The 14472-nt window shown below is 45.7% G+C and overlaps 2 protein-coding genes across 4 annotated transcripts in view; one reads left to right on the plus strand and one right to left on the minus strand.

The window, feature by feature from the left end:
* The window catches only part of LOC114789381 (gamma-aminobutyric acid receptor subunit alpha-2-like), a 13743-nt gene extending 5893 nt beyond the window's left edge, over positions 1 to 7850 (minus strand). For all 3 annotated transcript variants that reach the window (XM_028978723.1, XM_028978721.1, XM_028978724.1), the window contains exons 1-7: positions 7354 to 7850; positions 5850 to 5953; positions 5350 to 5417; positions 2137 to 2357; positions 1931 to 2013; positions 1372 to 1515; positions 894 to 1046 (exon numbers count right to left, since the gene is read on the minus strand). In XM_028978723.1, the coding sequence (XP_028834556.1) occupies positions 894 to 1046; positions 1372 to 1515; positions 1931 to 2013; positions 2137 to 2357; positions 5350 to 5417; positions 5850 to 5953; positions 7354 to 7415 (835 nt within the window). In that variant the 5' untranslated portion in view covers positions 7416 to 7850. The remainder of the gene's footprint in view (positions 1 to 893; positions 1047 to 1371; positions 1516 to 1930; positions 2014 to 2136; positions 2358 to 5349; positions 5418 to 5849; positions 5954 to 7353) is intronic.
* Positions 7851 to 10751: 2901 nt separating this feature from the next.
* LOC114790867 (immunoglobulin lambda-1 light chain-like) lies at positions 10752 to 12443 on the plus strand. The gene is made up of 4 exons (XM_028981279.1): positions 10752 to 10842; positions 10982 to 11285; positions 11474 to 11568; positions 12115 to 12443. Exons 1-4 carry the CDS (start codon positions 10794 to 10796, stop codon positions 12441 to 12443), a joined length of 777 nt encoding a protein of 258 aa, XP_028837112.1. The 5' UTR covers positions 10752 to 10793.
* The last annotated feature ends 2029 nt before the right edge of the window (positions 12444 to 14472 follow it).

A 14472-nucleotide genomic window follows, 5' to 3' on the forward strand; every position in this document is an offset into this window, starting at 1 on the left:
TCCACAGTCATTACATTTGCAATGACACCACCTATTTGTTTAAAATAACTTTATTAAAGTATCATGGTATTCTTCATAGACACATGAATATCATGACATTCATTTCACAATAAATGAACCAATTTCTGCAATGTTTTATACCACGTCCATGAAAACAGATGTTCCACATCACTGAAGAACATCTGCAAGAGAAGTCATGCTCGTGCCCTGCTGCAAATACATACTAATATAAAATGAAGAATCACCCCAACGTAGTCCCGTTATTCACATCGAGCCCATTTTTCTTCCCAGATCCTGAGGATGTTCTCAGCACGCGGCTGACTTTGGGGTGAAGTTATACGGTTATGAACATGTTGAGGACGAGCACGTCTGTCTTCAGGGGAGGAGAGCACAGTCCTGGTCGTCTGCATTAGTGTTGACTGAATGGAGCCAGACAGCATATGTCATGTTGCCCTCAGCCCAAAGTGCAGATTTCTCACTGGATGACATCAGTATATGTGTGTGTGTGTGTGTGTGTGTGTGTGTGTGTGTGTGTGTGTGTGTGTGTGTGTGAGATTTCTTTTAATGATAAATGGGGAATATTTTAGTTGGAAGTTTACGCTGAAAATGTCTTGTTACATGGATCTAGTTTACGACACGATTATAACCCATTTGTTACAGTTATTACAAGGTCTTCATACGGATACTGAAAGACGTGTGTTTGCTTATGTTGATGTCTGACAGCCATTTAAATAAGAGAAGCCGCAGGGAAACGAGATGCGGAGAAGTGTGTATAACCGCAAGGTGAACTGTGTGTGTTTTTCTGCTCGTGATGCCGGCCTCCTGCTACGAAAAGGAGGCCGAGCAGAAAAACAAACACACACACACACAGAGAGAGATGAGGGAAAGCTCACCAAAGACGGTCCTTGCAGGAACCGACTCGCGGTTGAGCCAGAAAGACACCTGGGACAGGATGACTGTCATGATGCAGGGCAGGTAGGTCTGGATTACGAAGTAGCCGATCTTCCTCTTCAGGTGAAAATGAGCCATCATCACCGTGTACTCGCCTACACACACACACACACACACACACACAGTTTTCATTTACAGCATTTACCAGACGCCCTTATCCAGAGCGACTTACAATCAGTAGTTACAGGGACAGTCCCCCCCCCTGGAGACACTCAGGGTTAAGTGTCCTGCTCAGGGACACGATGGTAGTAAGTGGGGTTTGAACCGGGGACCTTTCTATGGTTTTCTGGTTCATAGGCGAGTGTTTTAACCACCAGATAACCATCTACCATCTACCCCTTACAACAATGTCCTCCTGGATATAAAGCTGTGAGCATGAACCTCACTGAGTCGTTGGACAGTTTGCCTGTCTGGACTCACCGGTGCTGGACTTGATGATCTCTTTGTTGACTGTTTGGCCCATCAGGTCGTACTGGTTGAGTCTGGATCCGTCCGGCGCCACCTGCACCGAGTCTGAGGCGTTACGCGTCCAAATGTACGTCACCTCAGTGGTCGTGTACGCATCTGGGCAGCCAATGGGAGAACAGGACTCAGTCCTCAGAATTTGCAGAAATTGCAAAACTATGCTAGAACCTTCCGTTCTATTTTAATGTGTGGGTGTGTGTGGACTAATAAAGGTCTTGACAGAATTTTACTTGATCTACTGTTACTACGTCCAGTTCTTTTTCACCAATAAACACATTTTCCTCGTGTTTCTCTGTCAGCCATAAAAACCATTATACTGAGCAGGAATGTTCTAGTCCACATCCGCGTGGAATGGAAGCCATTATAAAAGAAAATATTCTATAGTCTTAGAATTATTAGATGTAATTTTTTTTTGCAATTCAGTGTTAATCCCAAGATTTATCTGAGTGACTCGGAGTGACATGCACTTCTGATAAACAATCAGATGAAGTGTTTCTTTGACGCTGGAGCTCACAGCTGCCAAACTTTAGAGGACAGGAGTGCGAGTCCATGGGGAAGTCCTCCAGATGCATTGGGCATTCGGCCTGGACCGTCAGCCTAACACACAGACAGAGAAGATGAGACTCAACACACATCCAGACGTATTTCTCCACGGTCACAGCATTAATTTCATGCATTAAAACAGTAAAATGTGCCTGATGCAGTAAAATGAACACACACCTCATGGTGTAGAGCAGCGTGCCGTTCTCCATGATGCGCAGCAGCTTGTTGGGCATGGTCATGTTGTGGGCCACCGACTTCTTGCCATTGTGGAAGAACGTGTCGGGCGTCCAGATCTTGCTGGCCATCAGGTTGTTGAGGCGAAGGATGCTCATGGGGCCGTGGAACTTCAGACGGTCGTCCCACCAGCTCTGCCGGAAGAACACGTCCACGGTGTACTCCTGCAGAAGTGAAGGATTATGGGAAATCTGGTTTTTATAACCACCACACCTGATTCAGCTCAAGACCTGGAAAAAACACACACCAGCGCACAATGAAGCCCTTCAGCTGTGATCCACATTCAACCCGACAAGATAAACACGCCTGGCAGCGCTGCTCAGATCAGCGTGGTGCATCACCTGCCCTCTGGCATCTTCACCTATCCCACAGTTCCCTGGGGCGCCCTGTTCCCTCCGGTCTGCCGTGCCTTCAGGCGGGGGAGTGTTTAACATTTCCATGGCAACGCTAGTGAACAGAATGCACGGTGACGCACTGAGAAATGCGTCAGCTGAACACACGCTCAGAGAAACAAAAACTCCACGACCCAGAAACCCACAAGGCTCCGCAAAAGAAAACCAAGATATCTAACGGCCAGAGGCCACGCCCAAACTACAGAGGCCACGCCCAAACAACATTCCAAACTACATCCGCAAGCCACGGAGACTGCGCCCAAACTGTGGAGGGTGTAAACATACTACAGAGGCCACGCCCAAACTACAGAGGCCACGCCCAAACAACATTCCAAACTACATCCGCAAGCCACGGAGACTGCGCCCAAACTGTGGAGGGTGTAAAAATACTACAGAGGCCACGCCCAAACTACAGAGGCCACGCCCAAACAACATTCCAAACTACATCCGCAAGCCACGGAGACTGCGCCCAAACTGTGGAGGGTGTAAAAATACTACAGAGGCCACGCCCAAACTACAGAGGCCACGCCCAAACAACATTCCAAACTACATCCGCAAGCCACGGAGGCTGCGCCCAAACTGCGGAGAATGCAAACAGTCTGCAAAGGCCACGGCCAAAATACAGCAACCATGTTAGTAATTTGCTCTGGAGGACTATGAAAGGGCCCCGAGGTTACACACTCACTACATGTGGAGTACGCATTCTGAGACGTACTGTACTCCATAAACTCCCTCCTCTTAACACATTCACATGAACCACAAAAACTATTTCAAGATTTCATTTCTACAGATTTATTTTCTTGTTGGCGCCGGATGAAGACTGCATGGGTATTGTTCTGACATAAAGGAACCATTTGTGCACAAAATAACACCAGCCTCAGCGCTGTGCCATCGCCGAATAAAGCATCCTTGAATAAAACTGGGGGTACAGGGGACACCGGCTGCTTCTATTTCACTAGTTTTCACCGGGTTTTTCTCTCTCGGCTCGGAATAAACGCCGGCACCTGCTGTACTCGGTCTGGTTTGGGGTGTCGAGTATTTGTGGTGATTATTTGTTTCTTCTGGATTGTCACGATCTTGGAGACGTTTGTGACACTGCTAGTCTGAGCAGGAGTTCATCTGGCTCACTGACACTTTCTGTCCATCAGCACTGTAGCAATAAAAAAAATTTAATTACAGAGAGATAGTTAAAAACGGTTATGGGAGTATTTTATTAGCTACGAATGGAACATTATGGGTAACGATATTTGTTACTATTTTTACGTTTGTTCGGGTGCAACAATGCCGCTTCCCTCACCGAAACGGCCATGTTTCCTGCGTTTCCAATTTGGCTTTTTGGTGTTAACAATTGTAACGCTTTTAACCTTCAAACATTTATTTCGGATTTTATCTGATTCAGATGCTTATCATTTATTGTTTTAGGTTGTACCAGGGACAACCTGCTGCTCCCTGTCACCACCTGCTGGTTGAACTGCAGTTGCACAGACAGACACTTATAAATATTGACCACGTCCATGACAAACAGCAACTTATTAATCAATAATCTGATGGCGTTGATCTAGGTTAATATTGTCTAATACAAAATATCGCTGATTAATCAATGCATCCTGAGTACTTAAGGCCCATAGTGGCTAATATGCATAATAAATTGGTGCAGCCCTACCGCTCAATACTTCAATAATTTCAATAATCAATCATTTTTCTAAATAATGAATCAATGCATGAAGCAGGTGTTAACGGGGGTATTACTGACGTGGTAAAATGACAGTAATTTTCTTGATGTCACACTGTCAAGTGCATGAAGGCAGGATGGCCACCTTGACATGATTCAGGTTGGCTGGTGGCGAAACGCACAACTCTGCCCTTCGCTCTACAGCGGGGACCTGAAACCGGAGCGTCTCTGTTCCGAGACAGAGACACGCCAGTAGGAGAGATGGGGAAGGACTGCCGGGAAAAGGGGGATAAATTAAACATGGCCTCTCTCTTTCTTCCCCTTTATTTTAAATATTTGAGCACAAAAAGAGTGTGTGGCTGAGAGTGAGAGAGGAACGTAGAAAAGCTTTTAGGTAGAAACGCTAAGAATAGACAACAGCTGGAAATGGAAGCGGGGGAGAGAGAGAGAGAGAGAGAGAGAGAGAGAGAGAGAGAGGTTTGATGTGGACTTTCTTTCAGTATCAATAAGCCGCCCCTCCCACAAATCTTTATTTATACTGAAAGCCATAACTCTTGTTTATGTTTATGGCTGCCTGTTACATGAGTTCATATTCTGTAGATGTCTGCGCTTGACGTCTTGTCATATTTTCGTCACGTGTACGGTGGGTTGTCGGGGCCTGAGTGTGTGCAGCGGTGTGCAACTGTCAGGTCTTGCGCGTGTGTCCGTCTGTTCATGGACAAATGTTACAGTGAAGTTGTATTCCTGCATACAGACTTTCACTTCAACCTGTCCACCATTAACCAGCAGGAAGGCTCCTTATTGGACAGTCAGGACTGTTGGAGAACTCTGGATTTGTGGAACACGCTCATGATGTTCGTTTTTACACCAGGTAATATCATCAAGGTGCATTTAGTTCCCCTTATTAAATTGATCATTGATATGCATCACACCCACATCTAAAAGGTGCTCCACACCGTGTGGACCAGATTGTGTCCATCTAATGTCCTTCGTATCCACGTGGGCCTGTCTGGGGCGGGTCTCTTACTCCCGGTGCCTTCACACTGTCCTGTGACACCACAGCCAAATGGGAAGTGGGTGGAGGTTCCTTACCATATCCGTGTCTGAGACGGGCCCGAAGCTGGTGACGTAGATGTCCGTCTTCACCTCTGTCACGCGATCTGGGAGAGAACCCAAAATCAGGGACACGTGAAGCGAAGAACAAGGAACCGGCACCCTGCTGAATCCCACTGAATCACTCCATCTCCGCTTTAACGTTACCGCGGCAACGGCTCCGTCCATCCATCTACATCTGATTCAGGAGTGACATTTCTATAAATTTATTTATACATATCCTGTATATCCCATGATGTAGTTCATGTGTGAGTCCAAACACACCCAAGCGTCTCTCAGCATGACAACATCTGACCACGATCTGAAATCATGGATAAAACCGCCTCTCACGACTGCCAGGCTGCAGAGGTTCTAAAAAGCAGGAACCGCAGGAACGTTCCCATTCACTTCACATGGAACCATGAGACCATGTTGGCGGTCACGTGGGGTAAAACGAAGGTTCTGCTGAGCTGGTTTTAATTCAAAGTAAAGGTCCTCACCTCCCAGCCCAGGTCTCAGTCGGTTATCGTATCCGTCCAGCAGGCTGTCCAGGATCCGTGTGAAGAGTGTGATGTTCTTGACGGCGTCCGTCTCCGTCTCACACCTGAACACAGACACACACTGAACACCAGCAAACCCCGCTGGACCTACAAATTCACCTCAACCACATAAAGAAGGTTTCACCTCATAAATAAGTAAAGTTATTCGCTGTAATGCCCCAGGCAGACATTTCCGTCCCCATAAAGCCACACGGTTTTAGCTGCTGTGTCCCCACAAAATAGGCTCACTATGTCCTGGTATTTTATGCTGTGTGTGTCCCTGTATTTTATACTGTGTGTGTGTCCCTGTGTTTTATACTGTGTGTGTCCCTGTGTTTTATACTGTGTGTGTGTCCCTGTATTTTATACTGTGTGTGTGTCCCTGTGTTTTATACTGTGTGTGTCCCTGTGTTTTATACTGTGTGTGTGTCCCTGTGTTTTATACTGTGTGTGTGTCCCTGAAATGTTATACTGTGTGTGTCCCTGTGTTTTATACTGTGTGTGTCCCTGTGTTTTATACTGTGTGTGTGTCCCTCTATTTTATACTGTGTGTGTCCCTGTGTTTTATACTGTGTGTGTGTCCCTGTATTTTATACTGTGTGTGTCCCTGTATTTTATACTGTGTGTGTGTCCCTGTATTTTATACTGTGTGTGTCCCTGTATTTTATACTGTGTGTGTGTCCCTGTATTTTATACTGTGTGTGTGTCCCTGTGTTTTATACTGTGTGTGTCCCTGTGTTTTATACTGTGTGTGTGTCCCTGTATTTTATACTGTGTGTGTGTCCCTGTGTTTTATTCTGTGTGTGTCCCTGTGTTTTATACTTGTGTGTGTCCCTGTATTTTATACTGTGTGTGTGTCCCTGTGTTTTATACTGTGTGTGTGTCCCTGTGTTTTATACTGTGTGTGTCCCTGTATTTTATACTGTGTGTGTGTCCCTGTATTTTATACTGTGTGTGTCCCTGTGTTTTATACTGTGTGTGTGTCCCTGTATTTTATACTGTGTGTGTCCCTGTGTTTTATACTGTGTGTGTCCCTGTATTTTATACTGTGTGTGTGTCCCTGTATTTTATACTGTGTGTGTCCCTGTGTTTTATACTGTGTGTGTGTCCCTGTATTTTATACTGTGTGTGTCCCTGTGTTTTATACTGTGTGTGTCCCTGTGTTTTATACTGTGTGTGTGTCCCTGTATTTTATACTGTGTGTGTCCCTGTATTTTATACTGTGTGTGTCCCTGTGTTTTATACTGTGTGTGTCCCTGTGTTTTATACTGTGTGTGTGTCCCTGTATTTTATACTGTGTGTGTCCCTGTATTTTATACTGTGTGTGTGTCCCTGTATTTTATACTGTGTGTGTCCCTGTGTTTTATACTGTGTGTGTGTCCCTGTATTTTATACTGTGTGTGTCCCTGTGTTTTATACTGTGTGTGTGTCCCTGTATTTTATACTGTGTGTGTGGTGTCCTCACCTCGCCCGCCACATCATGATCCAGAGCAGGACCAGCAGAACCCGGCGCCGCTCCTCGCCCATGGTTCTTCCTCCACCAACCACCTGTCCGCGTCGCGCAGCGTCTTACCGGGGACTAGATTTCAACTCCCATGACGCGTCCACGCAGGAGAACTTCCTCTGGTGGTCGTCAGTGGAGAGCGCTGCGTGTCGCCGAGTGGAGAGATGTCCTGGAGAGATGTCCACTCCCACCCCGCAGGAGAACTTCCTCTGATGGTTGTCCGTGGAGAGCGCTGCGCGTCGCCGATCGGAGAGGTGTCCACTCCCACCTCGCAGGAGAACTTCCTCTGGTTGTCCTGCGCGTCGCCTGCGTGTCGCCGAGTGGAGAGATGTCCTGGAGAGATGTCCCTCCCACCTCGCTTACACGCTGGAACGTCGCTCTGTTCCTCCCAGCAGTGGAGATGACCAACTTGTAACAACCAGGACAGGAGAAAGTAGTCTAGTAGAAATAAAGAACACACAACCATACTCCTTTTCACCCTGGAATGACCCACGGTTCTAAAACACGCCCTGCTGGGATGGACCTCCTGTTCGGTCTCCACTGATCCTCCAGATTGTGTGGAATTCCGCACGTTATATCTTCTCTTTGTCCACCTGGTGTTCTTTCCTGAGGAGGGTTTTCCATGAAAAGGATTTCTCAGATAGCAGCCGTCCTACTGGTCCATCCTGTTGAACAGTCCCACCACCTTCTTCCACAGGTTTTTAGGTGCAGCACTGATATGATTGATCTTCCTGTCTGTAGAAAGTACATTTATGCTTCAGATTGTGTCTTTTTCAGGGTACAGGGTGACCCATAGGTGGGTCTGGATGAGGATTTCATCTTCTTTTATGACCTGATCCCAGTGCTGAAATGGAGCCGCTGAGCTGCATTATGGTGGATCTGGGATTTAAAGATAAGCAGCACCATCCAAGAGGTAAAAATTGCATTTCATTGTAGTTCACCTTAAAATTAGAAAAAAAAAACTGGTGAAGGAAGCTGCTCTCAACTGCTTGTCGATTTAATTGGTCATGTAATTAATAAAAATGTCCCCGCTGCCCCATGATGCTCTGCTCCAGTTTCTCTGACATGTACAGTAGACTTATGATGCGTAATGTGCGGCCGCTGCTTCTTCGCTGCCCCTCAGGTGTAATGTTTATAGAACAGCGCACACGTCAAAATTCATCAGAGGGTCCGCCACGGCTGCAAAGCACCCTGGGAAGTCCTGATGTCTGGAAAGTGCTGAAGTGGACAGGAATCCCCGTCTCCACACATACTGTACCCTACTGGCATAAATGAGGTTTTATTTTTTTGAAATATTCGATATTTTGGTTCCATGTTTGGTTCCACCGCGTGCCGGGCAGAAGCCACATACACCTGTCAGTCACTCAGACCAGCAGCCAATTTAACCTCCATACAACATGACGAATTCATCAGTAATCATCTCTGATGTGCTGTGGGCCACATGATCCACGTCCTGTTTGGATGCCCACCTTGAATAAACGTCTGGTTTTCAGCTCTCCTCGATTCTAGTTTCATATTCATCAGTCAGATGTGTTTTATTCCAGGTTTTCTTCAGCAGTAGCTTCCTGTCTCAAACAGAGGAGTTCAGTTATTAAGTATAACTGAAGATTCATTTAAAGTGGAGGAGTTAAATAAACCCCTGGAAGTAGGTTTCCCTGCATGACTGGACCTGTAGGAGAGCCATGGCTCCTACATATCGACATACGTTCCATTACTCTTTCCTGATCAGGCCATGATGATATAGACAACTGAGAACATCCACGGAACTTACAGAGGACGCTGGAGAAAGTGGTAGGTTCTTCAGAGGATGAGAGAACCTTTTCCCGCTGGCACGTACATACATCAACTTCATATCTTCATACACACACAATGTTTCTGAGCCTCTGAGGGACAGGAAATAGCATGTACATACCAAGGACGTCCCACCAGACCCGCTGTGTTGGAGACAGATCAGATCAGATGTCGGCATGTCCACCTCCACACAGATATTCAGTGATCTTCAGCTTTAATGTTGCCTCGAGCTGGAATTGTAAAATCCTGACTCACTGTAAACACTCTACACAAGTTCACGTTAAATCTACTGGATTCTCCTGTGATTGTTTTTATTTAGACCAATGATCTGAAAAAGGGGAAATCATGAATTTTTAACCCCCATGTTAAAATGAGGGCAATGGCTTCATTACTGTTTCCATGGAGGCCAATAATCATCAGCATACAGCCAGGAGAAAGTGACCTCTCATGGTACAGCAGGCACAGAGTTGAGGGTTGGATTCAGTGTTAGACTGCCACCTGCTGGTCACGGCAGGAATGCTCTCCTTTCTTCCTCTCTCCCATCCTCTCTTCCTCACTTATTGTATGTCTGGTTACAGGTTGATAAATGAAACGTCCTGTTTTACTCGTACTCACCAGGCTGCTCTGTCAAGCGATGCCATATGTGATTGAATATGACATGCAACACAAAAGATGGTAAAAATGCACATATTATTTTAAGAATATATATAGTGCCATAAACATAAAGTTTTATTTATTAGTTTAATGCTTTTGAGTTGCATGTCATATTCAATCACATATAGCATGTGAGCGGTGTGTGTAGAGGAGGTTCTGCAGGAGCAGTGGGTGTAGAGGAGGTTCTGATGGAGCAGTGTGTGTTTGTAGAGGTGGTTTATCAGGAGCGGCGTGTCTGTAGAGGAGGTTCTGCAGGTGCGGTGTGTGTGTGTTTAGAGGAGTTTCTGTATGAGTTGTGTGTGTAGAGATGGTTCTGCAGGAGCGGTGTGTGTAGAGGAGGTTCTGCAGGTGCGGTTGGTGTAGAGGAGGTTCTGCAGGTGCGGTGTGTGTAGAGGAGGTTCTGCAGGTGCAGTGTGTGTAGAGGAGGTTTGCAGGAGCATGGTTGTAGAGGAGGTTCTGCAGGTGCGGTGGGTGTAGAGGAGGTTTGCAGGTGCAGTGTGTGTGCGGTTTAGAGGAGTTTCTGTATGAGTTGTGTGTGTAGAGATGGTTCTGCAGGTGCGGTGGGTGTAGAGGAGGTTTGCAGGTGCAGTGTGTGTAGAGGAGGTTCTGCAGGTGCGGTGTGTGTGTGTTTAGAGGAGTTTCTGTATGAGTTGTGTGTGTAGAGATGGTTCTGCAGGTGCGGTGGGTGTAGAGGAGGTTCTGAAGAAGCAGTGTGTGTTTGTAGAGGAGGTTCTGCAGGTGCAGTGTGTGTAGAGGAGGTTCTGCAGGTGCGGTGGGTGTAGAGGAGGTTCTGCAGGTGCAGTGTGTGTGCGGTTTAGAGGAGTTTCTGTGTGAGTGGTGTGTGTTTCGAGGAGGTGCTACACGAGTTCCTGTTTATAAGGAACAGTCTCCTCATTTCTCTCCTGCACTGAAGGGAAGTTTTTCACTTGTCTCTGATTGCAGCTGAAGTGAACATCATGATCTTCAACACAACGTCTCTGACAGCACTCATCTTCACCCTCTCTGGTAAGAACATCTGTTCTCATCACACAACATCTGATGGATCAGTGGATTTATTAATTTATTGCTTTCAAATTTTTACATTTGCCTTTTTCTGTTCATGAGTTAAAATTTTAATTAAAATAAATGTATGTCTCACTCCCAGGTCTTGAGGCTCTCGTGTTGACCCAGGAGAAAACTAAAACTGTTCCATTGGGCCAGAATGTCCAGATACACTGTGGAAAAGATTCCAATAGCTTGGATATATCTTGGTACCAGCAGAAACCTGGAGCTGCTCCGAAATTCCTGCTTGTGGACAGCACCAGAGCCAGCGGTTTACCCAGCAGATTCTCTTACACTGATAACGGTTTCACCGAGTATCTGAACATCTATGGAGTGACGAGTGATGATGAAGCAGTCTACTACTGTGCCTGTGTTGGCTGTGATGGAGGCCACAGTGCTCCAGTCAAGTGATGTGCTGCTACAAAAACCTCCTGGTCCTAAACATGGACTAAACATGGACTAAACCCAGTCTAACTGTCCAGTCTCTGAGCGGGTGAGGTGGGTGATGAGTTGGACTCCACTTCCTGCAGGGATCGTGACATTTTCCTCCGGTTTCGTCTGTTTGAGCGCTGACCTGTGGAGCGTCGGCATGAAGCAGCCGGGCTGCAGCCCACAGGTTTCTGTACGACCGTCTAACACTGTGCTCCACCACCTACTTTGGTGGAGGAACTCAGCTCTACATTGGTGAAGGTAAATCGATTTCCATGTTTACTACAGAAGTTAAAAAGATTTTAACAGTATAGATATTTTTTTTTTAGTCTATTGTACTTTTTTTTTCAGTAAAATTATAATTTGCCGCGAACACGTCCACCAGCTACAAGGTGGCCTAGAATTTTTTGTCTATTATTTTGTTTTTTTGATGGAATTGTTGATCCGCTCAAATTTATTAAGTATGTTAAACACTAATCGGAAAAGAAAAATATCTCAGACTTTGTTCCAATTCACCTTTAACTTTAAATTATAAAGACTTTAATTTGATGTTTTTGTGTTTACTAAAGTTTTATAGTTACAGTTATCAAAGTAGAACAACTACTTAAAAACCTTAATATATATATATGTGTGTGTGTGTGTGTGTGTGTGTGTGTATAATATATAAATCACCAAAATGTTTTAGCAACTGAGCATACATCAGTATTTCATAATATCTAAAAGTCATATTGTGAAGAAAGTTGTGTGAATTGTGTTGTTTGTTCTCTGTGCGACTAGTTCGATTTCTCTCTTTTTTTTCTTCTCCAGCTCGTCCCCCATCTCCCCCCCAGCTGCTTCTGTTGTCCCCGTCCCAGCCCCTCCCCTCTGGGGACAGGGTGACGGTGGCCTGTCTGGCTCAGGGCTTCCACCCCGATGGTGCCACCTTCTCCTGGTTGGAGGACAAGAAGGAGGTGGCGAGCGCTGACTTCCAGACGTCCGAGTCCCAGCGCCAGCCTGACGGCACGTTCTCCCGGAGCAGCGTCCTGACTCCACCCCCAGAAGGCTGGAGATCCGGACACACCTACACCTGCCAGGTCAAACACTCCGCCCTCCAGCAGCCACTCAGCAAGAGTGTGACCCAGGGACAGTGCAGCTAGAGAGAGAGCAGCCAACATCTCCACCGAGTCCTTGTCCTCTACTGCTCGTCTCATGTGTGGACCACTCTGTCTCTTCATTAATAAAACACATTTATCCACTTCAAACTCTTCAAAATGCATTCTTTTCATTTCACGCACGTGGTTGGAAATGTACTTTCTGAAGCTGGACCCTTCGACTCTGTTTCTAGAATCAATAACATTTCCTTATTGGCTAATGCATTTAGATCACAGTAAAATGTTCATTTGTAAAAAGGTTACATTTTGTAATTTAGTCAATATTACCTGTACTTGAACACCGAAAGGTCATCAAAACCAACCAAATAATGAAAAGTAGAATTTATACGCGTCAAAGTGGCCGCACACACACAGGAGAATAAAAATGAAAGAAAGATTTTCCATCAGATTTATGACAGCTGGGAGGACAATGAAGAGATACTCATAGTAATCTATAGAAGACATTATGGAGCTGTTATGAAGCTGTTATGAAGCTGTGACCATCTGAATCAGCTGGTGTGTAATGGCAGACACTACCACAGCATCAGGGCTCAATCTGCCAGGCTCAACAAGCCATTACACACACACACACACACACACACACTCGCTCAGGCTGTGAAACATCACTGACCCTATAAGGTACATGCTGCAATATGGACGAACATAGTGATGCTGCACTGAAATAATGTCTCATTTGTTGGCAGTATCGGCACGATTGAATGTTGTAGTGGACCGCAGGTTATATATAACAGAACCTCTTACTTATGTAATAGACAGCGTGTTTCATATTGAAAAGCTGACGTAGACCCATGCACACTCAGTGTAAATGATACTGTAAGTTTTAATACTACGCGGATCTTGACTGTATCTTGTTTTACTCTAATTTAAAGTTAATATTTTTACGTGTTAATTGTCTCGTCTGTCTCTGTACTGTACGGTATAAAGCGGAGATGGCGAGAGCTGCGCCGTGGAAGGATACCAGCGTAAAAGGCTTGTATGGCGCATTGTGTCCAAGAAGGACACAGAGTTGTGCAGCAAGCACGTATTCCGTCAGCTTAGTTTAAAAAGGTAGACTGGAGAGACAGATCTGTCCCTGGAGACGGGGGGACAAGCCAATCCGGGTTTCTTAAGGATTGGGGTAACTGAAGCAGTTTAATGGGCAGTAGGGACCGAATCGGACGTGAAACACACATTTACCAATGAGGCAATTACAGATGAACCTGAGCTCATGAATGGATGAATGATGGAGAATCAACCGGTGAAAAACATAAGAGCCGCGTTGAAGGTGATGGAGAATGAGGATGAGTGAGGAATTGAGATGTGATGGGGAAATCGTAGTTGGTACTCCACTTCACAGCTGTATTCGGGCATGCCGGTTGAGCTCTAGGCCTAGACTAGAGAGGAGTAAGAGTTGTGCTCGGTATGAAGCTGCTGGTGAACCACGAGCCCAGTTTTCCTGTGAAGCCGCTCGGTGTCGGACCTGAAGTCCCGGGTGGTCCCGGGTGGACCCGGGATGGACGAGAGTGGGTGCCTGGAACTTGCCTAGTTATCTAGAAGCTCAGAAATCCACTTGTTATATATGTTATGGATGTATATGCTGTCAGGAGAGCAGAAAAATAAGAAGACAACAGGGAGGAAGCAAGCAAATTGGCCTTAACAGACCTCAAGTTGCTGTAAAATGGTGATAATGATAAAGCTGATGGTTGGAGATAAGCAGAGAGACATTATTCATTCCAACATGCTGTAGAGATGGCCGACGTAGGAAGAACTCAGCGTGTGACTGTTCATCATTTGAATATTTACAGGAACCGAGAGAAATCGTTTTAACCTGTTTGTGCCGTCAAGCAGTCAGTATGCAAAACGTCCATGTTTCTCATAAGAAGTGAAACAGACACGTTACAGAAATAAACTCCTAACCGTGGTAACTGTGTGTAAGGCGCACAATGAGTATACTGTGTTTTATCTTTGAAGGAATGGTTCAAGGAGGAGTAGAAAAAATGAAGAATTTAACAGGTGTTTTACGAAATAGAACAGC

Source organism: Denticeps clupeoides, chromosome 1, assembly GCF_900700375.1.
Source record: "Denticeps clupeoides chromosome 1, fDenClu1.1, whole genome shotgun sequence".
Lineage (NCBI taxonomy): Eukaryota > Metazoa > Chordata > Actinopteri > Clupeiformes > Denticipitidae > Denticeps > Denticeps clupeoides.